This window comes from Archocentrus centrarchus, chromosome 9 (genome assembly GCF_007364275.1).
Source record: "Archocentrus centrarchus isolate MPI-CPG fArcCen1 chromosome 9, fArcCen1, whole genome shotgun sequence".
In the NCBI taxonomy this organism is placed as follows: Eukaryota; Metazoa; Chordata; class Actinopteri; order Cichliformes; family Cichlidae; genus Archocentrus; species Archocentrus centrarchus.
In genome coordinates, this window is record NC_044354.1 from 22,931,764 (window position 1) to 22,956,736 (window position 24,973).

Below are 24,973 nucleotides of genomic sequence, written 5' to 3' on the forward strand. Positions count from 1 at the left end.
TATAAGGCTCATCCTCTCCTTCTGACAGCTAATGGACATCATATGATGTAAACTTAGAAAAAAACCTGCTTCAGCATTCAGGATTTTTCCTGCGTATTAAAAAATACATACAAACCATTTCCTTATGAGTTTAAAGTCTAAGTTATCAGTTAGTCCTTACCTTGTAGTGTCAGGAAGGCATATGTGGTTTGAGGACCCTGAGAGCTATGCTAGTCGGGGCTTCATCTCCCAACTCATAAAAGCAAGAAAGCAAGACCAAGACAGACCTGGTCCCTCAAGTTGGGGGTTAGGCGGGGGGTGGTAACAACTCCATCCCATAAAATAACCTTGTTTTACAAAGACGGCAATGATCGTACGCAGCTTTATGACCCCCCTTGGCACAAAGAGGACTTACAAAATACTCATATGCCTTATGCTGTTTTGTTGAATATCCATATATGTTGATTGCACTTTATTATTTTAAATGTTCAAAATAAACCCATCTATGGAGGTGGCATGCCTGAATGTAGGGGTTTGGGCTAGTTGGACTAGTTAGTGTTAGTAAGAGACTAATAAAATACTAGAATTTTGCTGAGCAAACCTGAAGCACAATCATCTTTGATGGTCCATACAGCAAACTGTATTTGTCAGATAATGGTCCACCAACAGCACAAACACAATCAAGTTCAGTAACGATGTTTTTCTGTGAATAAATGATGCTTTTATAGTACCCTTTTCATTTCTAAATACCTGTAAAAGATAATGACTCAGTAAATTTTGTGTGTAGTTCAAAAATCTGCATTATATTTATTAGATTACAATTTGGAATTTGTCCTAAATTCATTCAGGCATGCCTGAATATTCATAACCCATCCCCATTCTTTATGCAATACCGGCCTTGAAAGCCATGAGTCATGTGAAATATTTTTAATTAAAAAAAAAACAAAACAAAAAAAACAAAAATGCTTGGTAGAAATATTTGGTGGCTGGGAAAAAAAAAATCAAGTAATGGTATGCCTGTTCAAAAATATATTAAACATGTGGTGACTTGATGACATATAAAAGGGGGAAATATGTGTGTGCGTAGTGAACTCTGACTTACATTGAACAGGTTTGTCTTGTTTCTTTCACAGAAAAGTCCTTGTGCCGGCATGTGCTTCAGCTGTTGCCATGGGACACTGCTTCCTAGCAACACATCTCTGGCCCACTGTAGGTTCTGTGTCGGGAAAAAAACCCCACATACATTTGAATGTACACTATTTATCCATCCATCCATCCATTTTCTTCCGCTTAATCTTTAAATAGACTGACATAAACATGCAAAAACATACACGCGCATAATCACATGACACACGAGGAATGGACAAAACTGCTCATTTGCAATGTCAACCTCTTTTCACATCCAGATGACTCACAAATTAGTGTGTATACCAGCGCCCTGCTGAAAACAAGATTGCAAACTAACAGCACTTCATGTTATCTGTCACAATCCCACTGCCTATAGCATAAAATTAACAGGCTTCCTCTCTTTCCATCCTTGGAGTGAAAAAAAATGGACAGCTAATGTGAGGTTTTTAATACTCAATGTGTCAGGTTGTGAAGGTGTCTATGCAACCTGTGTCAACCTCACCACATCAACTGCCAGGGTACATCTGCTTTCCTCCAAGCTAAAACTGACGGAAAACTTACCAACAATTTCCTTGTGCCGAACACCAGCCGAGCCTCAATCAAAATGTGCACCATTGTCTTGTACACTGAACTGAGTCTAATTCCCTTCATTAAACTGGATTTCAATGCTGGTTCAAACTACTGAGGTCAAATGCGAATGTTACAAAACATGAAAGACCATGTCCAACTTACCCTTACTGAATTTGTGGGAAAAACTGTTTATTTATTTATTTTAATAAGAGGGAAAAAAGTGCTAACAGAAGGTTGCCATCTCAGTAAAGCTCATTGCAGTCTCCTTATGCCAAACTGGCTGAGAGAGCACTGCGCACCACCCACACACACCTCTGCCCACAAAGCCTCATAGCCAACACAAGCTGTTTCAGCAACTCATGTATCACTGCGGAGCTCAAAGTCCCACAAGAAAAACCAAAGAAAACAAAGAAATGAAAATCACAGCTCTGGTATAATTACTATAGAAATACAGCTGCATTCATGAGTATTTGGAGAGTGACACCATTTTTGTAATTTTATTCCAGCAGTTGCAGATTTTTTTTTCTTTTTAAACACAGTCATGGAATTGTCCACAGGTCCACTGGACAAAGTTTCACTGTCAGGTGTGGTGTGTTTCTTTGAGATTTTGTGAAGTTGGCTTGAAATTAGCATTTGGTAGCTTTTCATGAGAACTCTAAATATCTAGTCCAGGAGTTTATACAGGTGAAGGCAGCTATCCAAAAGAAAAAAAAAGAAAAACAGGCCTATGAGTGATATCAGAAAACTTAGGAGTGGTCAAATCAACAGTCTAGTACATTCTTCAGAAGAATGAAAGCAGTGCCAAGCTAGTAATACCAAGACCTGGAAGACCACCGAAGACAACTAAGGTGGAGTTCTCTTTCACAAGATTTAATCAAGACCCAGTCAGGAACACTTGATGCTTTTATGAATGTAAATATCACAGGGTTAACCCCAAGTTGCAAACCACTAGTAAAGCTCAAGAAAATAACACCCAGATTAGACTGGAACAAAACTGTTTGGATTAGAGGAGTGGAAGAAAAGAAAATATCTCCATAGGAGACGGAAATAAAGGCCTCATGACTGACAGCGCGCCACAACATCTGTCAAAAATGTTGGAGGCAGTATTATGGAGAGGGCATGGATGGCTGCCAATGGAACCTTTGTGGTGGTGTACAGAGTCAAAATAACAAAAGCTGTGTCACTTTACAAATACTCATGGAACTGTCTGCACTCAATACAAAAGGTTAACGTATCCATATTTTTGTATAGGTCACCATCAATGTCAAGAGATGCTGACAGGTGTATGGCTTGGCCATCAGTTAACAGAGCTGGACTGACCTGATGGGTCTTGCTGTTTGCATAGAAGAAGGCCAGGCGGTAGAGACTCTTGTAGTGCTGAGGGAAACGGCCAAGACAGAGAAACAGAGCACGGACACACATCTCCACCAGCATTCGTTTCTGATCACCACGATCTGAAGGCAGGGCTTTGGGCACTTCTATCACCTCAGCGGGGGGCTCGGGCTTCCTTTTACCCTCGCTGACCGGGGTCTGAGGAGTAGCCTGCTGAGAAGATGTTGGCTTTGGAGGCGTAGCTGGCACAGGTATCGGATTAGGACAGGGGTCCAAAGAGACCTTGGGGGCTGCAGCCTCAGACACCACCACCACCACTCCTTCTATTTCTTCCTGGATAACTTTCTCTTCTGTCTGAATGCCGGGATGCTCGCCACGTGAGGCTAAGATAAAGCACAAACTAGAAACTTTAGAACTTGGGTTCAGGTGCTGTTAAAGTAAAGTCGCTGAACAAGTGTGTGAAGTTTGATGGGTCTAGCTTGAACAGTATGCATACATGGTGTGAATTTGAACAACCCAGGTCACATTGTTCACGAGTTATTGCGTTCACAAGATTTTCAGAAAACATGACCTCTGACCTTTACCTTTAGGTCAATGTCACCAAATTCAAAATCATCAGATTTTTAGTAGATGCATCTATGGTGTGAATTTGAACAACTCAGGTCATATCAGTCTTTGTGGAACAGAGGCCACGGCCAAGGCTATGAGCATAGCTTGACTTTTTCTTTGAATGCGTTAACCACTACACCAAATGCTTTCAATGTGCTGCTGTAGCAGTAGCAAACAGTCCGACTGCATTAGAAGGAACCTAAAAGAACCCAAGCTATAGGTTCTGAGATGTTTATAAACTTAAGGGGGAAATATCAAGACTCTTACTATGCACTAATACCTATATTTCCTAAAATCTTTGTAAGCCAGAAAGAATTTCTTCTACTTGCAAAGTCAAGAGTGAATAACTAACAGACTGAGTTAAAAAAAAAAAAAAATGTCTTCCACCTCAAGAGACCAAATTTGTGGTATTGCAATACATAGTTTAGGGAAACGACCTTAACCACACAAGCATTTATTGAAATAAAAAATCTTCAAAATGCTACTTTATAGAGGAACTGTCGACAAGATACAACATGTGCCTGAAGCCATAAAAGATCAATTTATTTAATCTCTGAATACCTGTGTCTTCAGATGCGGGCTGGCCATCCTTCACCGGGGTTGTGCTTTCCGATGACAATGAGCTGGCTTTCCCAGAGGCAAGTTTGTGGCTGCTGTCTTGTGAGCTGGCGGGATCTGTGAAGGCATCCTGAGTGGAGTTGGAGTCAGAAAGTAAGACAACCTCACTGTCCTGACTGCGTTCTGCCGAAACACACAAAGAGGAGGGGGGGGGAGAGAAAAGAAAACAAGGGTTATGCCGCCAGTTGCATGGCCGCAGACGGATAACTTTAGTATTTGGGGTAAAATGGAGAATTATGCATATTTATGAGCTTTTTATATACAAAAAAAAAAAAACAAAACTGTATGTAAAATTATGTACTTCTTTAGAAAAATATGGTAATTTGGGTGGAGTAAGCTTTCATTTGTCAATGAAGTGAAATTACTGTCTGTACAGTGAAAACTTTAATAATAATTCATTATATGTAACAGTAACAACATGCTGTGGATGCCTTTTTGGATTTGGCAGTTACTTGGTTTTAATGTGCCAAACATTCCCTGTTGTAATATGTGTGTATGTGTGTGTGTGTGTGTCTGTGGGGGTGGGGGTATATATACATAATTAAGAAAAAAACATATGAGCCAGAAATCCTTATTAGTGCATCGCACAAAGAGAGATGGTCTGGTTTTTAAGTTAAAAAAAATAAAAATGTTTTTAAATGCCACAATTCTTCCTAATTATTATGTTCTGCAGCCTCAGGAAAAAAATCCTGGGCTGAGAACTGTAAATAAGAATCAAGAGGGCAACAAGCTTTAGCTATTTCAGAGAATAATGCACACAAAGGGTTTTTGTCATGAATTGACAGCCAAGTTACTATGGTACTGTAAAAATTTGTGTAAACTGACAGCTGTGCATTCAGTGCTTCTTACAAGAAAGCACTTCATTCTGAATTCAAAATATCGCCTCTTAAAAGGTTTGGTGGGTTTGAAGAGCAGTACCATTCAGGGAAGCCAGCCATATTGAAGACCTGGGCAGGCAGTAATCATGGTCAAACTCTGGTGAGGCTGTTGAAGATACGGGGAGCTGGTTTTAAAATATAATCAAGCAAATATTGCACCTCTTAATTTATAGAAAAGATTATAAAAAAAAAAAAAAAAAAATCAGTCATTTATGCTTCTAGACAACTGAGAACAAAATTTTAATGCCACTCCCCTTGAAAATGTAGAACCTGATTCAGACACACATTTCTTTCTATAAGACAATTTGCAGCTTGAAGATAAAGTTCAGAATCTGCAAATGTGACTAAAACTAAGCACTGTGCTTCAGGAATGCAGCGAAAGAAAAAAATACACCAATAACTACTCTCCCATTTTACTATCAGAAGAATGAGGAAAAAAAAATCATGGGGGAAATCCCGGAAGAATTCTTCTGTGTGTAGATAATGAACATAATGATTTTATAAATGCATGTCTGAATCTGGTCCTACGGTTTTACCACGCTGATGCACTTTAAGCGGGACTCAAGACAGAGAAATTGGACACCTGCAAGCAGCAATGTGCACAGAGGGGCATTTTCTGGCTTCAGTCTCAATTTTGTGTGCCAATAATAGGGCAGCCACATTCTTTCTGACTTGACATTTTCACACTAATTGGCCATAATTAGAAATTAGATCCAATTAGTGGTAAATAGCAAGCGTGACTCACACAACGTTTTGAAATATCTCCCAGAAGTTTGACTTTCTGCAAAATTACCCCCACACTGAACTCACATAAAATGTGACCATATGATACACCAGACAATTTAGTGGATTGTGATAAAAGGACTGACTTTGTCCAGTTGTGAAGGCATTCACCCCATTAGAACTACATGCATATAAATGGCAAAGCAGGTGGTAAAAGCAAGCAGGCAAAGAGGTAGCAGGCAGGTAGGTAGGTAGGTAGGTAGGTAGGAAGGAAGGAATCTGGAAAGGGTGACAAAACTGGCAACGTGGGCAATATGGCTGCGTTATTTGCACATTCAAGCTCAACATGATACATGGGGTGGGTGGACAGATGTCACAGTTTTTGTCATATGGAAACAATGTCCAAGACTCTTTGGTCCAAACAGCACTTGGCTTTACAGTTCGGGAAATTGAAATCAGCTCTACCGTACAGTCACTGTGCAAGTATGCAACAACCATTTCAACCACTGAGGAAAAAACAAAACAAAAACAAACATCCCTTAATTTTAAACAAAGCCAGTTATGATTGCAACACACTGCAAATACAAGAGCTAACATAACAGACGTTATTGTGCATGAGTCTGTAAAGTCTGTACACATGGTATAATATTTACATTGCTGAAAGCAGTATTGTGCTTTTAGCACATTACTTCATATAACTATCAGGTCGGTTTTTAAGATCATCAATTTTCTACTTTCATATGCAGCTTCGTGAGAAAAATCACATTTCTGTGTAGTTTGTTTAGCATGAAAAACAATTCTGGTTATCAGAGCGCGAATGTTCTGAACATGAAACTAGACTCTTATCTCATAATAAAATCCCAACGCCATCACATTTTGCTACCTGCACAACTAATCTGACCTCTGCAGTTGAATAATGAAACCCTGCCTGTAAATGCTGAACTTGAGAAGACTTCCATCTTCTTCTTCTTTTTTTTTTTTTAACCATATAAACATGTTGAATTAGAGAGGACTAAACCTTAAACGACTCATCTGACCTGAGAAATTTAAACTTTCCTTTTTGAGTTGTCTAAGACGTATGAATATTTCCAAAGAATATATATATATTTTTTTGACAACTTAAATTGAATAAATATCACATTATTAAAGTTAGGTAAAATGACATCACTGGTACCTGTCAACAAAACAAATGTTCAATGTCATAAGCTTGAGGAAGTTGCAACACAATTACTGTTACATATTAGGAGGGGCAAAGTGAATGGTTAGGAAAGACCATGGGGCCAGCACTAAAGCAGCCACAAGAGATGGATGTACCAGCAAATAAACACACACGTATGCAAATGCACAGGCCTCAATGCTCTCTGTCATACTCAACCTTCAAATCTATTTCTTTCCACACTGCTGCAAATTAGTCAAATAATCAGTAGCCATATTGCCCATTTCACCACATCCCAATCACCCAGTGCATGGGAATCATTGTAACTGAAACCAAAGCCATTAAGCATGGTGATTAGCAATAGAAGCACTCCCCAGTGGGCTTCCTGTCCCAGCACAGAAAGAGCTCCAAAGAGCCCAACCCTTGAGACAGTGTCTAGGACTGGGACTGTACCATCAGCCTGCTGCTCCTCATGCCGTTGCTGCTGCCACTGCTGCCTTCGGAGTGTTTTGCGTTTGGCGTAATCGTGGTCAAACGGCGTGGCCACATAAGGAGGTGATGTCAGACCTGGGGTGGCAAGTGATGGAAGGGATGAGCTAAGGACATTCCCTATACAGACTGAGGAACAGTTAAAGTCTTCATCCATCATAGAGGGCTGTTTCTCCCTGAAATGAATTAAAAACAAGGATAAGTTCTGCTGCAGGATCTTTTTCTTTTTTAAATAGTACTTCATGGATTATATTTTTATAGCTTACTTCTCATGGGCCCTTGGCATGCTTGGCATACTCTTCTCTTCTCCCCTTGCAAATGGCCCTGTAGCTGCCTCAACCAGCAAGTTAAACAAGAGCTCGTGGTCCAGATCTGGCTCTTTAGCTTCTAGTAGTTTTAGGATGGTAGCACCCAAACGGAAATGCAACTAAAAGAAGTTAGAAAAAGCAGCTTAATATATGCAGAGAACGTCTTTAAAACGTGAATGTTTTCAGGCAGTAATCTTACATAACACTGCACTGATGTAACACAACTAGAAACTATTGGGAGTTGCATGTCACAGATAGTGTACCTCCAGGGCTTCCATGGCCAGGTCAGGAGGATTATGGTAATGGATTTTCCGAGGGTACCTGGCAGCTTCTTCATGCAGATAGTGTGCTGCCTAGAAATACAGAAGAGGTGAGCGTTAACCACCTGACAATCATCTGCCAAATGAAATTAAATCCTAAATAATGTGCGCTGACATCAGGGTTCATACAGGTTCATCTGCTTCCAATCATCTAATCAGAACAACACAGTCATGACTAACTCCATATATTGTTCTGCTGAAGGGAGAGGACAAAAAAGAATCTTGCGGGAGTGGAAGGGCAGCGATCTTTGTTTCTGTAGGTGGATTATGAAACAACACCAGAGAGAGAGAGAGGGAAAAAAAGTGCAATCAAAGGCTTATTCCAATCACCGGAATAATCCTCAAGGTTTTTCTTTTATTACTTTTCTCTAATGGAACTGAAAACAATAAATTTAAAGTCCATGTTGCGCAGAGGCGATTGCTCTAAGACTGCAAGGGAAGTTCAGCTTCCCCTAAAATGTCAAAAAATAAGTGATCAAACATATACTGTTGTGTGTACATGTCATTGACTAAATGTGCGCTACAACGCGCTCAACTTTTGTTCAGAATCAGCGTCTTATCACTGGTAACGACGCGGCTTTCCTCTCACTCATTCCCGCAGTGCTTTAAACAGTGTGGACGCTGAGCGTCTACAGAGTTCAATAGCGAAGCAAAGAAAGCAGCGAAACGAGACGAATCATTGGATAAATGCTGGGCTTTGTCCCGCCCATCGGACGCTCAGCGTCTCTGGGGGTCTATGGGGCAGTGGGCGGGCCTCGGCTGGCCCGGATGATCTGTCTGAGGCTGAATCCCTTTTTGATTGACAGCGAAATGAGCAAATCAGCGATCTTTTGGTGTAAACATCCGTGGGAGCATTTTAAAATTTTCATTCTGTTCTGAGTTGAACCGCAGACTTTCCTAATCCTCTTAGCGGCATTTTCTTTGTTAAAAACGACTAAAGACAAATCGAGCTTCTATTTCTGGTGGGTTTTTTTGTAGCTGCTTGTGTTTGGAGACTGACTTCTATCACTCTTTCTGACTTCTATCACAGTTTCTGTCCAGCGGGTGCTGCTGTATAAATAAACCGACACATTTTATGATGTAGGCCGAAATTGAGCTTCGCCTCCTTGAAAGACCAGCATCCGCCACTGATGTTGCGCTATCCTTGGACTCAGGTTCCAGCCAACATATATGAATACTTTTGTTCCAATGTTCGAAACTGACAGAGTTATTTAACACTAAAGCAAACACCCTCAATATCAACATTTATTATTAAACATCAATTATTTAGTGACTTCCTTAAGTAGGATTATGTAAATAACCCACAATACTCAAACTGTGGGGTAGGCAACCCTAGTGAGGTACAACCAGGGTAAAATATGAAGCAAAAACTAAATTAAATGCATAAGATTTTCTGATAGATGGATAAAAATGTGATTATGCCAGAAGAAGTCTAGCTCCTAGCCACCAAAACACTTCACCTTTTTATAAAGCTGCAGATATCCGACCGGAGGCTGTCTCCGTTTCTCTGCTATCTTCCCCAGCATGTAGTGAATCAGCCACTCCTCTTCATCACTGTCACCCTCACAACGGGAAGCGCCCTGAAAACACTGAAATGCTGTCTCCAACATGGAGTCTCTCCTTTCTTCCATCTGAAACAACACAAACACAAACACACACACACACACACACACCCGTGTTGGTGACATCATGAGGAATTTAACTCAAGGATTAATTGACTCTGCAAAGACTGTCAGTGTGACACAATGTGATTGGTGAGTTAACACATCTGACAAAAAGGTGAATTTATTAAAAAAAAGGACACATCACCACGTGCCTCACCTGTTTAACCATCTCAGGAGGAAGCTCACTGCGCCACTGTTTGAGCTGCCGTGAAGCAAATGAATGCAGCGCATATGATATGGTACCATACTCGATCCACAGAGACAGATTGGAGCTATCGATCTCCAGGGCCCTCTTAAAGCAGTCAAGCACTGCCTGGGAGTGCTTCCATATGGGAACGTCGCTTTTCAGCTCGTTAGAGTTGAGCTTGTCTTGGATACGGCTGGCCCTCGCTAAAGCCATACCTGCCCAGGAGTCAAACCTATAGGGAGACAAGAATAAACACTTCAGTATTGTCACTGCTCTTAACATATTATTGTTATATTTTATTAAAATAAATGACAACAAAAAAAACTCTGCACATCCTTTTAAAAAAACAAAACAAAAATGAATGTAAAGCAGCTTTAAAACATTGAGAATAAAAACAGATCACCATATGCAATGAGATACCTGTTAGGACAAACACATATGTCATGCATGTAGAACTTGATGGCTTTGGACTGCTCCTTGTTCTTAAAATGATAATCAGCCAGCAGGTAGTACATCTCATTGATGATTGGAGGTGCAGGAGCACTGCCCTCAGGAAGGCATGGGGCCTTAAAGAGAGAAAATTAAAAATATATATATTTAATAGACTTTATTCTTAGTGGAATAAAGACAGGCTTAAAAAATAAAAAATAAAAATTCTAGTAAGGAAAACATTGTTTGTAACGTCTGAGTCATTGGTGCTTCTCACATTCGCTGTTGCCCCACCGACTGACCTTTTCTGTCATGCCCTCGATGTAGCCTGCCACTTCATCCATTGTGAGGACGGGAGTGTCACTTGGGGGGGCGATGCTTGCAAACCTCCTCAGCAAATTGGCCAATTCTGCAGACACTGTGCTTGTCTTATAGCTGTCAAACTCAGGCAGCGACTTTGGTTTGAAATACTGGAACATGAAGGGGGCATCACTCCACAGAAGCTCAACCTTAAAGCAGAGTAATGCCACAGAAAATGAATATCACAACCAATTATATATCCGTGTAGCACACAGGGCTACAGCAAATTAATGATAACAAGGCCCCAAGAAGACTCTTCTTTCATGTGTTACAGTGTACAGTTAGGATTCCAGCCACTGAAATACACTGACATACAACTGTGGGAATGACACCCACCTGGTGGCTGGACACAAGTACTACAAAAATACAAGGGATCATGTACTTTACACACATAAGCCTCCTGCTGCTGTGAGTCACTCTAGTTCTTAGTCTGCCATTGTCACTGCATTTTTATTTTTGCTCAAAACCAACTATTTACAAAGAACTCCGTCAAGCGTCTCCTACAGTGAAAAAAACAAAACAATAGATGAGGCGTGCTATTATTAACTAAATATTTCAGTATCTTTGGACTTCCTCTGAGGAGGAGATTTCACCAAATAACAGTGAAATCCTAAAATACCTCAAACCACATACTGCAGGTAAGTCTTTAATCTAAATGTGTGCATTTTGTCCACCCACTGAGTGGGTGCCATTAATGCTTTTTCATACCCTCAATTTATTTCAGTACATCAGATGTGCATTCCTCATCACCAAAACAACATTAATGGATATAGCGGAGTTTTTCTGTGTCGTGAGGGTTTGTATGAGTCATCAGCCTTCAGCTAAATAGCTCCCTATTTTTGCAGGTTTGTCAATACACCTGGGAAATCACACAAAATAGTCAAACCTTAAGTTACCTCTTAGCAAATCTGGCCCTCTTGACTTTTGGATTATGTCATTAAATTGATTAACTTCTGCTTGGCAGAGTTGCTTGTAGATCAAACAACAAACTTTAACCCAATAAATCAAGCAGAGTGTTTTAAGTAACCTGTGGAGATGAATGATCCTCAAGGTAGCGGGCCTTGCTCTTTTTACTGGGGTAGGCATATAAACAGAAAAAGCACTGTTCCAAGGCCATTTCCAACTCCTCCTTGTAGGGATGAGAGTCATTGTTGGTAGAGGTTGCAAACTCTTTTTCCAAAACTCGAACCTACACCAAACAAGATCAAAATATTAAAAACCTTTAACATTTCCATTTTTAAAAAAAATTCTAAATAGGCAGGCTGTTCTGTTGACGAACTTACAAAAAATTTGAGAAGCGCTCCATCGGAGTTGCAGCACAAGGAACGACGGCCAAGATACTCATGGGCTGTGTTCAGAAGCATCAGGGAGGAGGGCAGCATGGGAGTGTCTGAGTCATCTAAAAATGAAGACTTGACAGTGTCACTCAGTGTAATAACTGACATGGCATAAACACCGAGGGAAAACTAAAGGCATGAAAGCAAAAGGTCAACAAACCTTCATCATCCCCTACAGACATATGCTGTCGAAGCATACAGTGAAAAGCAGCCTCTTCGTGCTTGATAACGCGATACAGGATAATCCAAGGCAGGACCGAGAAGAAAAACGGCTCCTTGGGATCATCAGATATGGTCATGCTAAGATCAATCAGCTGAAAACCAAGCGACAACACAATAAATTAGCAATCTAAAAAGAGAGTGTATCCATGACTTATTGTAGTATAAAGTGTCGAACCTGAATTAAGTTGTTTGCCAGTCGAGCCATACTAGAGAAGTGGGGGACATTGCTCAGCAGCTCAGACTCTTTATTGAAGCAGACCTCAATGCCATCTAGCAACTTCACAATGGTGCTAACCCACTCCTCCTTGCTAGGTGGAGAGCTGCTGGGAGCAGAGTTGAGCTGCTGGAGGGCTTCATTCAAAGCCAGCTCGCTGCACTCCAAACACTGCTGGTAGTCCTGCAGCTTCAACAGAGAATTCTAGGACACAGGGTTACAATCATCACACATTTCAAATCATTCAACGATTCAACTGATATTCCTGAAGCTTGTCTAACCTGCAGTAGCGTCAACTGTGCGGGACGCTCAGGCGTGGAGCTCACAAACTCCAGAGGTTTGCTCCTGCTCCCATAATTAAGAGTGGGCTGCAGCAGACGCACCACAGACTCGAAGTCTGATGCCTCAAAGAGACGCTGGATCTCTTCCAAAGACTGACAACGCTCCAGACTCTTCAGCCTTTTGTCAATCTGAGTATGGGAATAGAGGAAACCCCCAAAATCCACAGTCAAACCACCTATACAATAAGCTCTTCTGGAGAACATGACAATATTTTCAAGCATCACACATGAATAAGAAATTGGAGTTATAATGTTAAAAAGAAAAAGAAAAAAAAAAAAAAAAAGATATACTGGTCAGCACACAGACCTCCTCTACAGAGATTGCTGCATCTACACGTAGGTTAGGCAGGTTGATTGTGTAGTGTTTCCCATCTGGGCTCTTTGGTTTGTTCTGCAAAAGCCCTATACAGACATCATAGCTCTCAAGGGCCAATTCCATGTCCCCCTGCCAAAACACAAGAAATACACTGTTACATGTCACAGTTGGCTGAGCTGAGTGAAAAATTACTTAATTAATTATCAAGTTTCATAAACTTCACCTGCAGGGCCTGGAATCGTGCCTTTAGCCAATAAACTCGTACCATGACATCCAGCCAGTCATCCTCATACAGATCTCTTTGGGATGCACCCAGAGCTAGGAGTAATAAATCACCCTGGAAGTGTTGCCCAGGAAATTCTGAGTCAGTTGTATTGTTTCCAGGACAGCTGCCACTTCTTCTTGGAGTAGCTGGACAAGGAATTAAAATATTAACACAAGTCAAAAGTAATCGATAAGTTTCCCATGAGGAACAAATGCTAGATGTCATCTTGTTTAGGTCCAAGAGTGATTTAATCACCTTTTAGGTTATTTAGTCAAATTTAAAATACAAAAAAAAGACAACACACTTCTCCCATCTGGGTTCTCGACAGAAACTGCAGGAACTTTAAAATACTTTCTGTAATGCATCAAATATTTTTTTTTTCAAAATCTAATAAGACATGACAAAAATAATAAAGCTCACTCAGACTTACCAGTCTTCCCTTTGCTGTGTAACCACTGCTCCAACTGCAGTTCCATACAGGCCAAGCTCATTGTCAGCATTCCCTGCACATGTAACACCCACACACACACAAAAAAAGTACTAGATCCTGAATTCTGCAGAGCTGCAATGACTATGAAACAACCTTTCTGCTGCAAAGATTTACCATTTCATATCACACCAAAACAAACCCACTGAGATGATGATCAGAAAATGATTTTGCTTTGCATGGGGTCATATTTTCTGTCCAGAAGGTTTGGGGCTTAAAGTAAATTAATCTAAAGCCATAAACATCTCACTATGACAAAACAAGTTCAAGAAACCATGAATTTAACCAGCTTTCATTTACCCGGATGTGCTGGTTGCTGCAATCCCGAAGCAGAGGATTAGGAAGACCGCTACTGTGCTTCCTCCAGGTCTGATAGACCTCCAGCACCACAGCAGTCAAACCTCGAGGCCACTCCTCCATGAACTTCTGACCTACTGCTTTCAGATATTGCATCATCAGGTCCAGTATACCACCATTGGTCATATTATCAAGCAGAAAGTTGTGGACATCTTGTTGTTCTAGAGGAAGGCATGTGCAATGTGTTAATATGACATGACGTCAACATGACCCATAATGATATTGTGAATACACATTTATGATGCACTGCATACCAGACTTCATGTATTCAACTGAGTCAACAGGCAAGCAACTCCCATGCAGAGTCTGTATGTTGTCCTTCCCATCACACTGTGTCTCGAGATTACTAAGACTCTCATCATCGTTATCAGGATCAAATTTCTTTAGTCTAAGAGAAACCAAAAAAAAAAAGTTTTGCATCAACAGAACTATAATGGATCTATAGAGTTATGCATTCCACAAAAGGTTTGTTAAGGCTACCTGGAAGGTAGGTATTTAAAAAGCAGTTCCTGAAAATCAATCTTCTCTTCCTTTTTGCATTTAGTGTTTCGAACACGCGCCGAGCGTCGCTTTGCCGTTTCCCCGCTATCTTCTACCACGCGTTTCCTTTTTGGAGCCTTCTTCACCTTATCTGTGAGTGACACTTCCATTGCTGTAACTGCAAAGATTTAGGAAGATTTAAGTAATAATAATAATATTTTTCATTCATATAAATAATCACATTGGCAGGCAAGAGAAACAGCACTAACCAAGAGGTGGCGCAGAGGTGTTGACTTCTACCGTGGTCTGACTGGTGATAGTTTGAGGTTGAGTGCCAGGCTGGAGCACCACCGCTGGCTCAGTGAAGACCACAGGAGGAAGGGATGAACTGGGGCTGCTGCTCAGCACTGTGGTCTGGCCCATACTGACAGGGCTGCTCGGCTGGGGGAGGTTTTGGAGGACGTTTGGGTCACGGTACTCTGACAAGTCAATTCTGCGGCCAAGACTCGGGCGTGGTGGCTCACACGTGGTCTGATGTCTGTACATTGCAAGAAGACTTTCACCCAGATGTTTCCATCTAAGATAAAAACAGAGGGGACAGTTCTGGTACTTACTTTGATGTCAGCCAAGCATAGCCAAAAATTTTGGTGAGGTGATTCAGCATTTTCTACTACTAAAAAGTTTTGCACGATAATGGTGATATTAACAATAACCTATTATCATTAAAGAAACATGCTTTAATATTGCAAAAACAAAAACAGCAGAGCACTCACGAGAGGGAGCGGATGGGCTGAATCAGGACCAGGTCAGGTTTTGGTTCACTAAGAGAGAGAGCCTGCCTGCGCCTCCGTATCTCTAGGCCCTCTTCCACAATGGATTTGCGTTCCTCTTCTTCTACTTCCACATAGTGAATTGACATATCGCTGCAAAATAAAAAAAAGTTTGTCAGCCATACGGAGCGACTTGTAAACACATGAAGATCTTAAGAGAACTGGCATCACCATTTCATGAACATCTGCATTGTATCCCTCTTCAGACAAGGCTGCTCCTCAAAGATTTTTTCCTTCAACACCAGGCCTTTGGTGTAACAATGGTCCTTCTCTAGGGCTTTGGAAATGAAGTACAAACAGCCTGGGGGGGGGTCAAAAAAACCAAACATACAGAATTACTTTTCTTTCCATACATGAGTTTTCAACCTGACAAAGACAAGCTTATGATGACATATTACATACAGGTATAGTCACTGAGTGTGTAGAGGATAGTTATGAGGTTGTCCAGGCAGGGCCAGTGGTCAGGGTTACAGTGCAATCCCTCCTCAAATGCATGACGAGCCAGAGGAATGCGCACCAGTCGCACAGCCACCTGGCCAATTTTGTACCACATGTTCACATCAGTGGAATCCAACATAACAGCCTAAGAAAAGAACAGAGCAGAATATAGAGTATGAACACCCGCCAGTGTTATTTGTGCACATTGGAAAGACTTATTTAGGTCAAAGTGGAACTTTACCTCTAAATAAAACTCAATAGCGGTCTCTAAGTCATCCCGTGATGCAGCCATACTAGCCAGATTTTTAAAAGTTGAATATTTTAGCATCAGTCCGGGGTGCTTGAGGCCCACTCTCTGATCATCCGAGGGCATGGCCTGAAATATTAAGAGGATGTATTACATTTGCCACCAAACCCAGTGTGGTATTGATGACATCAAGCAAGGTGAATAATGTCACCTACAGCTCCTGTATGTGGGTATGGTCTGTGCTACCTCAGAGACAAAATAAAAGTCAATATTGCTAATTTTATTTAAGGAGTGAAACTGAATTTGTACAGAAGATGATTAACAGGCTCTTATCATAACAATTGTTAAAAAAAACAAAAAAAAATTGGTAATAAAAGATTACTTCCAACAACAAAAAAGACACTTTACTGCTGAAGAATGTTTCTACTCTAGTTCCTGGACTGAATTCATGTGTTCAGTGAAACTCAAATGGAAGGAAATCTGTGAATATGTGGGAAACTTTATTATCACAGATCAGCATTTCACTCCCTACAGTGATCAAACAATCCTCCTCGCTGGCTACATGTGCTCCATCACTGTGAATACTTAAAAGCACTGCACTGGTCTTCAGTACATTTTACCAGCATGGGATGTGGGATGTTCTGCGCAACCATAAAAAGATTTTTTTCTTGGTGTGTTTACCTCTTTGAGCAGCGGAGTTTTGAGAAGCTCATGGTAGGCCTTGGCAGACTCCTCAAATTTATCATGTTTTTGCAGATCCAAAGCTTTGTGATATAAAGCGAATGCCTCTGCTTCCTATAGACAGACACAAATCAGGAGGGGGAGGGACTGACTTAATGAGCTCTTACAGAGGTAAATGCCTGCATCAGCAGATAGACTTCATATTGCTTATTCATGAACATAGAGTCTGTACTTGAGCCTCTTTTGTCTGACTCTTGCTGTTTCTCAGGGGGTCTTGAGACTCATCTGCAGCTGTCGAAGCAGCATTTAGTGCTGCAATGCGAATCTGTGTAGAAGGACAGAGAGAAAAGGCTTTAACAAGCAGTAATGTATGTTGGGTAAGCGGGCTAATATGAGCTCAGCGGTCTGCGCAGTTACGAAGTGGTACAACGGGGCTGTAGCTTACTCTGTAATTCAAAGTCTTACCATTTTAATATTGGAAAGGCAGATCTTCTGCTTTCACGGTTAGCAGATTTTAACTGGATCTTTAGAAAAAGTATGAAAACAGAGGACAGAAACGTCGATGAAGGCAAGAAAAACGAACAATTTAGTCACATTATACACGGTTACGTGAGAATACACTGCAGAACCATTTATTATGTCCCGTATGTCTTTTTCATTTACTGTTATTCGAGCGTATATGAGAGCTTTGGGGCTAAACACCTCACTACATAGCTGGCGTTTTCACCACGCAGCGTAACTGCTCGTTAAAAGGGGGGCTTGGATCTACTCGGGACCGACTAGCTCACATTACCGAAACCAAGCCGGGTTAGCTTAGCTCTCTGCAAACTATATATTGCTCCTTGTTAATAATATACAGAAGTCCAGACAGCAGATGCTAAATGTAGCCTCCTAACAAACAGCTGAAAGCTCACAGTTTCTCCAGCTAGCTGAAATTAGCAGGGGCATTATGGGGGCTAACGGTAGCTTATGCTCCGCCAGGCGACCGTCACTTCCAAAGCCTCGCGACTTACCGTTCATCCTCACTTAGACCGCATCTTTAAAGTTGCAGACACTTGAGCGACGCGGCGAACTCTCAAAACACCGCGAACACAAAGCACGAAGCGATTTAGAAACTTAATGTATTCATCATCCTTTGTTGTTGTCAAACATGGATGAGACCCTGAGAATGTTTGCGTCACAGGGTGACATTTGCTACCGCCAAGTAGTAACGTGGTCACTGATTCGTCAATACCCGGTGGGTGTAATCTTATGACCAATGATATAGTACTATATTAGGTGACACCGGCTGGGTCAGCATCATTACTACGTCGGCGTATGCCGACCGGGGAGGCAGCGCTACACAGCATTTAAAGCATCTGACACAAAGACAAGGAAAGGATCGCACCCACTGAAATGCAATTTACTACGAAGCTACACGAGCTCGCAGTGCTAATAAATGCACTAAAGTAGCCCAGTTGTTGGAATTAAAAAGACAAATCAAACACTTTAACTCAAAGTTGTCATTTGTGCATTTGACACTTTTGAAATAAAGTGCAAACTGGTCAAAATGTTTTAAAACCACGAGCAGAATAAAGGGTAAAAACATTCATTCAACAACAGTTTTTGTTTTGTTTTGTTTTTAAGTGAAATGTAAAACTACATAAACTACATAGTTGACCAATTAGGATCCTCTTCAGAAAAAAAGTTAAAGGTTGGTGCATAATGGATCAGTCAGAGTTGTTATTGGTTCTAGCTTTGTTTCCCATCTGAAGACGCTACAAAAATTGAAGTAATTTTATATGTTTATAATAGTCTTGTGTCTATTTTAGTTTTAATTAAAATTTCACAAAATGACCCTGTTGCCGATAATTACATACTAACTGAATAGACCAGCCCTCTCAACAAGCAGCCCAATAAAAAACCCCTCTGCGGCCTCAAACCTCCGTGGGGCAGCAGTCAATTTAAACAGCAGAATAAACGATGTGCATGAGTGGGTCGTTACAAAACGCGCTAAAAATGAGTATAAACTGTTAATGTGCAGAGACATGTTCCCCTCTTGACCAAAGTTAAACTTCATGAGAGGCTAAGCTAATGTAAAAGATGAGGCCAGTTCGCTCAGAGCAGAACATTCCAGACTGAAACATTTTGTTAGAAATATAATATGGTGATTTATAAACCATGCCATGATAACAGCAAAAATGATGAACATTGTTTTTGTTATTGATTTGACTGTGAAATTTCCAATCTGTATCAAAACGGCAAAACGCTACAAAAATACTGCAGATACAGCCAAAATTTGGAGAAAAAGACATGCTCATTTCATAACTTTTTTCTTCTTCAGACCAGTTCTGTTAAATGGTCAATGCACTATAAAGCTATCTGTCCATGTAATGGATTTTTTCGTGCTTGCAGGCTCACAAGAATCCAACTCCTTCAAAAGCTAAGTATGCAGTCCTGTTTCCAAAAAAGTGGGGCTGCTGTGAGCACAACACATGAAATGTTGAAACGGAGACATTTTGCTTTATGAAAAACATATCTTCCCTTTAAATACAATAACAACCACATTGAGTCCATTAGTGTTATCTTACACGTTATTATTTTATTTACTATTTTTTATTATTACTTTTTTTTTTTTTTTTTTACCAAATATATAGTTCATGTCAGGAGATAATCACGTGTACACGTGAGCATTTGTTACACATTAGTTCTCCTTGTCTTAAACATTTAAAGTAATGTTTCCACCATGGAAACTTTTATGTTTCCACATGGACCAGAATTAAATTAAGTTCTGGGGAAATTCTGCTTAACACTGTGACATGCATGGTAAACAGTCAACCACTAGAGGGCAAACTTTTATCTATAATCATGATGAGATCTAGGTTGATTAAAAAAAAGAAAATTATATATATATATATATATATATATATATATATATATATATATATATATATATATATATATATATATATATATATACATAATCCTAGGATGCTGAGCTGATTTCCTTTGCAATGTTTTACTGTGACACCTGGATCATAAGAGCACTTAGATTTTTTCAAAAACTGCTGACAAATTGAGCAAAATTATGCAAAGCAGTGTGACATTGTCTAAAGGATGTTTTTTCTTCCTCTCTTCTGCAGTTTGCACAGGTGAGTGGCAGAAAGATGAGGTCTTTGTTAAGATTTCTGATGACAAATTGTGAGAAATTCTGCAGTTTTTAGGAGTAACAGTATATCGTTTTTGTCCTCACTGACCCTGTCTGTTGCAGTCCCTTGTTGCTCTGTCGTTGCCTTTCCTCCCCGCCTCCTCCACCCCTACACTCATCCTCACCCACCCCATCTCTTTCTTGGCTGAGACTGGCTGGCTGGCACTATTATCAATTCTTTCTGTCAGCATGCCTGCAAAAAAAAAAAAAAAAAGCTTACGTCACAGTCATTACTGGCCCTATAAAAGCCAGAGTAATGCAGATTCACTGTGCAGTTGGCCCAGCAACATTCACAGACACAGAGCAGCCCGTATCACTAGTCATGGCTTCCGGCGGCTTTGACCCTTACTTTCCTTCTACTTACAAGAAGAGAGTAGTTGTGCGCAGTGGAGGATATGGGGCTGGTGGAGGAGTAGGAGCTAGGTCTGCCTATTCCACCCACTCTGTCCCAGTAACTTCCTTTGCATCTTCACGCAGAAGTTACCCAACACACACCCGGGCTACTTCCAGCTACCACACCATACTTTCTGCGCCTGTGTCTGCAGCTGCTCCTGAGCTACGCCTTGACCAAGCAGCCCAAGTCAGTTCTGAGTTCAAAACATTGAGGACCCAGGAGAAGGCTCAACTGCAGGACCTGAATGACCGCTTTGCAAGCTTCATTGAGAGGGTCCATGAACTTGAGCAGCAGAACAAGTTGCTGGAGACTGAACTCCTGCTGCTCAGGCAGAGGCAGACAGAGCCATCCAACCTTCGGGCTCTGTATGAGCATGAGATCCGCCAGCTCCGTGCAGCTGTAGAAGAGGCCCGTCATGAGAAGCAAGCTGCCCAGGACCACAGGGATCAGATGGAGAATGTGCTCACGAACCTGCAAAAACGATATGAGGAGGAAGTGCTTGGTAGAGAGGAAGCTGAGGGCAGGCTCATGGATGCCAGGAAGACAGCAGATGAAGCTGCACTGGGCCAGGCTGAGCTTGAGAAACGAGTTGAGACCCTGCTGGAGGAGCTGGCCTTCCTGAAGCGTCTCTGTGAGAGTGAGATTGCAGAGCTGCAGGCCCAAATACAGTACAGTGCAGAGGTGTCAGTGGAGATGGAGGTCGCCAAACCAGATCTGTCTGCTGCACTTCGTGACATCCGAATGCAGTACGAGAAGCTGGCACAGCGCAACCTTCAGTCAGCTGAAGAATGGTTCTGCAATAAGATGAATGTCATGACAGTGGGCGCCGCTCACAAAACGGAGAGTGCACGCAGTGCCAAAGATGAAGCTGGAGAGTACCGTCGGTTGCTTAAAGCCAGAACGCTGGAGATTGATGCCTGCCGTGAGATGAACCAAGCTCTGGAATACCAACTACAGGAAGTGGAGGAGAAACAGAGTGCTGAGATCTCTGCGCTGCAGGTGAGGCACAGAAAGACTTAAATAAAGGGACATTAAATTCAGTGACTTCTATGCCAAAACTGTTCAGTCAGGGCAGTCATAGAGCAGTTATTAAAGTGATGTGCATCTAACAATTCTCTTTGTACAGGATACAATATGTGAACTGGAAGAAGAGTTGAGGGCAAACAAGAATGACATGGCTCGCTACTTGAAAGATTACCAGGACCTCCTGAATGTAAAGATGGCACTTGATATTGAAATTGCAGCATACAGGTGAGTGTCTTCTCCATAGCTTTCCACGGTTTTATAATTAGGAGTGTAATTGATAATTGGGCATCTCATCTCTTTGTAATCTGTTCTTTATCCTATCAGAAAGCTCCTTGAAGGGGAAGAGAATCGTTTGAATGTGGCAGGACCAACTTCTGTCACTGCTTACTCCCAAGCCATGTATGCTACTCCATCATATGGAAGAACACAGGTCTCCTTGCAGTCTCTGCTGAGGTCCCGCTTGTATACTTCATCACTATCCACAGAGGAGACAATATCCGCAAGCCAAGCACAGCAGGCAGAGGCTAGCCCTCCTCAAGAGGAGGAAGAAGAGCAGGTGGAAGAGGAAGAGAAAGTGGAAGAAGAAAAGGAGGAAGAAGAGGGAGAGCAGGAAGAAGAGGGGGAAGAAGAGGAGGGGACAGCAGAGAAGGAAGAAGGAGACGAAGAAGAGGGAGAGAAGGAGGAAGCGGCAGATGCAGAAGGTTAGTGTGGTAAATTATGTGTCCCGGTGTGTGTGTGTGTGTGTGTGTGTGTGTGTGTGTGTGTGTGTGTGTGTGTGTGTGTGTGGTAGGAAACTAATGCCACCTTTTCTCTCTCTTCACATCATTTTGATAATGAAGAGGCTGAGAAGGATGGAGAAGAAGAAGACGAGGGGGAAGGAGGAGAGGACAGCCAACCCCAAGAAGGAGAAGAAGAAGATGCTGAGCAGAAAGAAAAAGAGGGTGATGAAGAGGGTGAGAAGGAGGAAGAAACCGAAAAAGAAGATGAGGTGGAGGCTGGAGACCAAAATGGAAAAACAACAGATAAAAAAGTTTAACTTTACATGTTTTAAAAACAAACTGCTAGCCTGTAGCTAAAGGATGTTTGAAATCCTCTGGTGCTCCTATGTCCTCACATGTCTCATTCAAACCAAATGAAAATCTCTTAAAAAGTGTTGGTGAACTTCACCTCTGTATGGTCGACATGAAAGCCTGAAAGCATGTATGCACGTGTAAACTCTGCAAAAGAAAAAAACTAAACAAAACATGAAAAAACGTGCAAAGACAAGATGTGTCAGGAGTAGGAATTCTGCTTAGTGGAGAAATGTTTGCCGGTGCTTTACTTTAATCAAAATATGCTTATGTAACTGCCTATATGTGCAATAGCCTTAAATCAAGTCTGTACCAAATGTTTCAAGTCCATGATGTGCTGCATTGAACTCCAATAAAGCCTAGAAGCCTTCTCAACCAGACGCTAGCTCCAGGATTTTCATATTTACACATGAAAACAAACATTTGCATGTAACATTTAGCATTAATAAATGCATAAACAGAAAATTATATTCAGCGTCCAAGTTCTGTGACTCACTTGCACACACGAGGACTGAAATTTTTGCTTGCTATTAAGCCTGAAGCTTCTTTTTTTCCATTCAGGGTTCTAAGACAAAATGCTACTGTTGCACTGGAATGTTAATGGAGGTTAGTGGAAAAGCACAGAAATGGCAGCCAGAGGGCTTTGCTTCTGTTCACAATGATAAAGCAGCTCCGAATTGAGTGAAAGGGAGGGCTGCAGCAAGCTAGCACAGTCAGCAAGTCTGGATGATCTTAGGTCTTATTCAGCAAAAGACACCAAGCCAATTAAAATGCATGAAAAACAACATGTGACACAACAAATTTCAGTTTATTGGGCACCATTAATCTCTTAGGTTTTCAACATGACAAAGCCAATAAAGCCTCCTTAGAGTTCCAGTAACTTGCAAAAGCAAAGTCTGGTGCAGATGAATTGAGTTACACTAGCGTTTTAGGCTTTTAAGTCAGCAGGTCATCTCTGTCCCGTCTCTGTGTGAACGGTGAGCTGACACCAGTGTTTTTCCTGCTGCCTCACCCTCATCCACATCACTGTCCATAAATCAGGGCGCCCTGAAACCTTTATGACTCAGCTAGTCTGCTGCACCAAAGAATCTGGCAAAGTGTCAGCTCATGCAGAACAGCAAGGAGAAGAGGAAAAAAAGAGAGCAATTTCATTATTTCATTAAGGAGAAAGACGGCTAGATTGGAGGGGGTGGAGAGGGGAAAGAGGAGAAGCAGAGGAATATTTCGCTGCACTAAACCTTGACAGAGGACAGACTGTTTTTATCCAGCAAATAGGTGGAGGATTTCGGGGCTTCCTCTAGGCATTTGCAGAGATGCAGCTCTTATCACTTAAGTAAACCCCAGACACACACGCATACACACACACACACCCCTCTTTCTGTCTTCTCACTTGTGTCTAAATCAGACACACAAGTGATTTGCAGTGGTGCATCATATAATTTTAACCACATAATGGCACTTTTAATTCATTTAGCAGATTTCCTACTCAGTGTTGCGTGTGCAAAGGCAATGCCCTAAACGCTATGCAATCATTTTTCCCTCTCCCTCACCATCCCTCTTGTCCTCACTTCACCCCATTCTGAGCTACACCACTCTATCCTCCTGGTTCTGTTGCTTTTGGATGCTACAGTAGAGCTGGTCCAGAGGAGCACTCAGTTTAATTGTTAGAAATTCCACTTTACAATGAATTTGGCTTTGCTACACACATCTTTCACCACGCAGAGACAGCAATACAGTAAATGTTTTCTTATTGGATTAAAAGACCACTAATTATATACCACTGGGTGGCTTTTAATACACAAACCACCCTGCAGATAGAAAGCTGAAAAGGAGATAAGGCTCCTCATAATAGAAATAGTAAACCACCAGCAGGATGTATAGCTATTCTCCCACTTGCTTCGCATACAGCCAGGGAGCCTCACAAGGTTGTGTGCATGTGTGTGCGTGCAGTATGTGTGAAGCGGCTCAGGGCACAGTGGGGCACAGATCCCCTGTAAATGCAGCATATCAAAGCAAGGCTGTATTATTTTTATCACATTTCATCTCTCAGATACTGACTTTCAGCTCGTGTTTCATCTGTCACATTTGGGCTATGAACGGACTGCTGTATAAATCTCATGGATTCTCTGCCTCTTCTGGGCATACACCATGTTAGAGGCAGGGAGGCTGATCACCGGGGCCCACCGGAGACCTCCGAGTCTTACATTCCTTTGATGAAAAAAGGTAAAAAAAAAAACAAAACAAAAACAAAGAGCTGGAGGTGCTGCAGCAGATATCGACAAAAAAAAAAAAAAGCTTCCTGTTAAACAGGTGAGGAAAAAGTGTCAGGAT

The 24,973-nt window shown here is 41.5% G+C and overlaps 2 protein-coding genes across 7 annotated transcripts in view; one reads left to right on the top strand and one right to left on the bottom strand.

Annotated features, from left to right (window-relative positions):
- cabin1 (calcineurin binding protein 1) overlaps nt 1-18,146 on the bottom strand; it is a 36,785-nt gene extending 18,639 nt beyond the window's left edge. For 2 of the 6 annotated variants that reach the window (XM_030737613.1, XM_030737612.1), the window contains exons 1-31: nt 17,979-18,146; nt 17,431-17,489; nt 17,198-17,290; nt 16,966-17,079; nt 16,279-16,413; nt 16,002-16,182; nt 15,771-15,900; nt 15,543-15,692; nt 15,039-15,346; nt 14,770-14,947; nt 14,544-14,677; nt 14,233-14,450; nt 13,876-13,948; nt 13,404-13,591; nt 13,172-13,309; nt 12,805-12,993; nt 12,485-12,727; nt 12,248-12,401; nt 12,034-12,149; nt 11,778-11,939; nt 10,693-10,899; nt 10,382-10,527; nt 9,932-10,193; nt 9,571-9,741; nt 8,054-8,143; nt 7,749-7,909; nt 7,447-7,658; nt 5,155-5,220; nt 4,180-4,359; nt 2,998-3,392; nt 1,082-1,195 (exon numbers count right to left, since the gene is read on the bottom strand). In XM_030737613.1, the coding sequence (XP_030593473.1) occupies nt 1,082-1,195; nt 2,998-3,392; nt 4,180-4,359; nt 5,155-5,220; nt 7,447-7,658; nt 7,749-7,909; nt 8,054-8,143; nt 9,571-9,741; nt 9,932-10,193; nt 10,382-10,527; nt 10,693-10,899; nt 11,778-11,939; nt 12,034-12,149; nt 12,248-12,401; nt 12,485-12,727; nt 12,805-12,993; nt 13,172-13,309; nt 13,404-13,591; nt 13,876-13,948; nt 14,233-14,450; nt 14,544-14,677; nt 14,770-14,947; nt 15,039-15,346; nt 15,543-15,692; nt 15,771-15,900; nt 16,002-16,182; nt 16,279-16,413; nt 16,966-17,079; nt 17,198-17,290; nt 17,431-17,433 (4,911 nt within the window). In that variant the 5' untranslated portion in view covers nt 17,434-17,489; nt 17,979-18,146. The remainder of the gene's footprint in view (nt 1-1,081; nt 1,196-2,997; nt 3,393-4,179; nt 4,360-5,154; nt 5,221-7,446; nt 7,659-7,748; nt 7,910-8,053; nt 8,144-9,570; nt 9,742-9,931; nt 10,194-10,381; nt 10,528-10,692; nt 10,900-11,777; nt 11,940-12,033; nt 12,150-12,247; nt 12,402-12,484; nt 12,728-12,804; nt 12,994-13,171; nt 13,310-13,403; nt 13,592-13,875; nt 13,949-14,232; nt 14,451-14,543; nt 14,678-14,769; nt 14,948-15,038; nt 15,347-15,542; nt 15,693-15,770; nt 15,901-16,001; nt 16,183-16,278; nt 16,414-16,965; nt 17,080-17,197; nt 17,291-17,430; nt 17,490-17,978) is intronic. The other 4 variants (XM_030737616.1, XM_030737618.1, XM_030737617.1 and 1 more) reach the window with 4 other exon arrangements.
- A 2,262-nt stretch (nt 18,147-20,408) lies between these two features.
- neflb (neurofilament light chain b) lies at nt 20,409-23,110 on the top strand. The gene is made up of 4 exons (XM_030737657.1): nt 20,409-21,545; nt 21,673-21,797; nt 21,897-22,273; nt 22,412-23,110. The coding sequence occupies exons 1-4, from the start codon at nt 20,409-20,411 to the stop codon at nt 22,606-22,608; spliced, it is 1,836 nt and encodes a 611-aa protein (XP_030593517.1). The 3' UTR covers nt 22,609-23,110.
- The last annotated feature ends 1,863 nt before the right edge of the window (nt 23,111-24,973 follow it).

Coding starts and splice junctions, on each gene's coding strand:
- neflb (XM_030737657.1), top strand. CDS start 20,409: ATGCAGATTCACTGTGCAGTTGGCCCAGCAACATTCACAGACACAGAG. Junction 21,798..21,896: donor ATTGAAATTGCAGCATACAG/GTGAGTGTCTTC, acceptor TTATCCTATCAG/AAAGCTCCTTGAAGGGGAAG. Junction 22,274..22,411: donor GGAAGCGGCAGATGCAGAAG/GTTAGTGTGGTA, acceptor TTGATAATGAAG/AGGCTGAGAAGGATGGAGAA.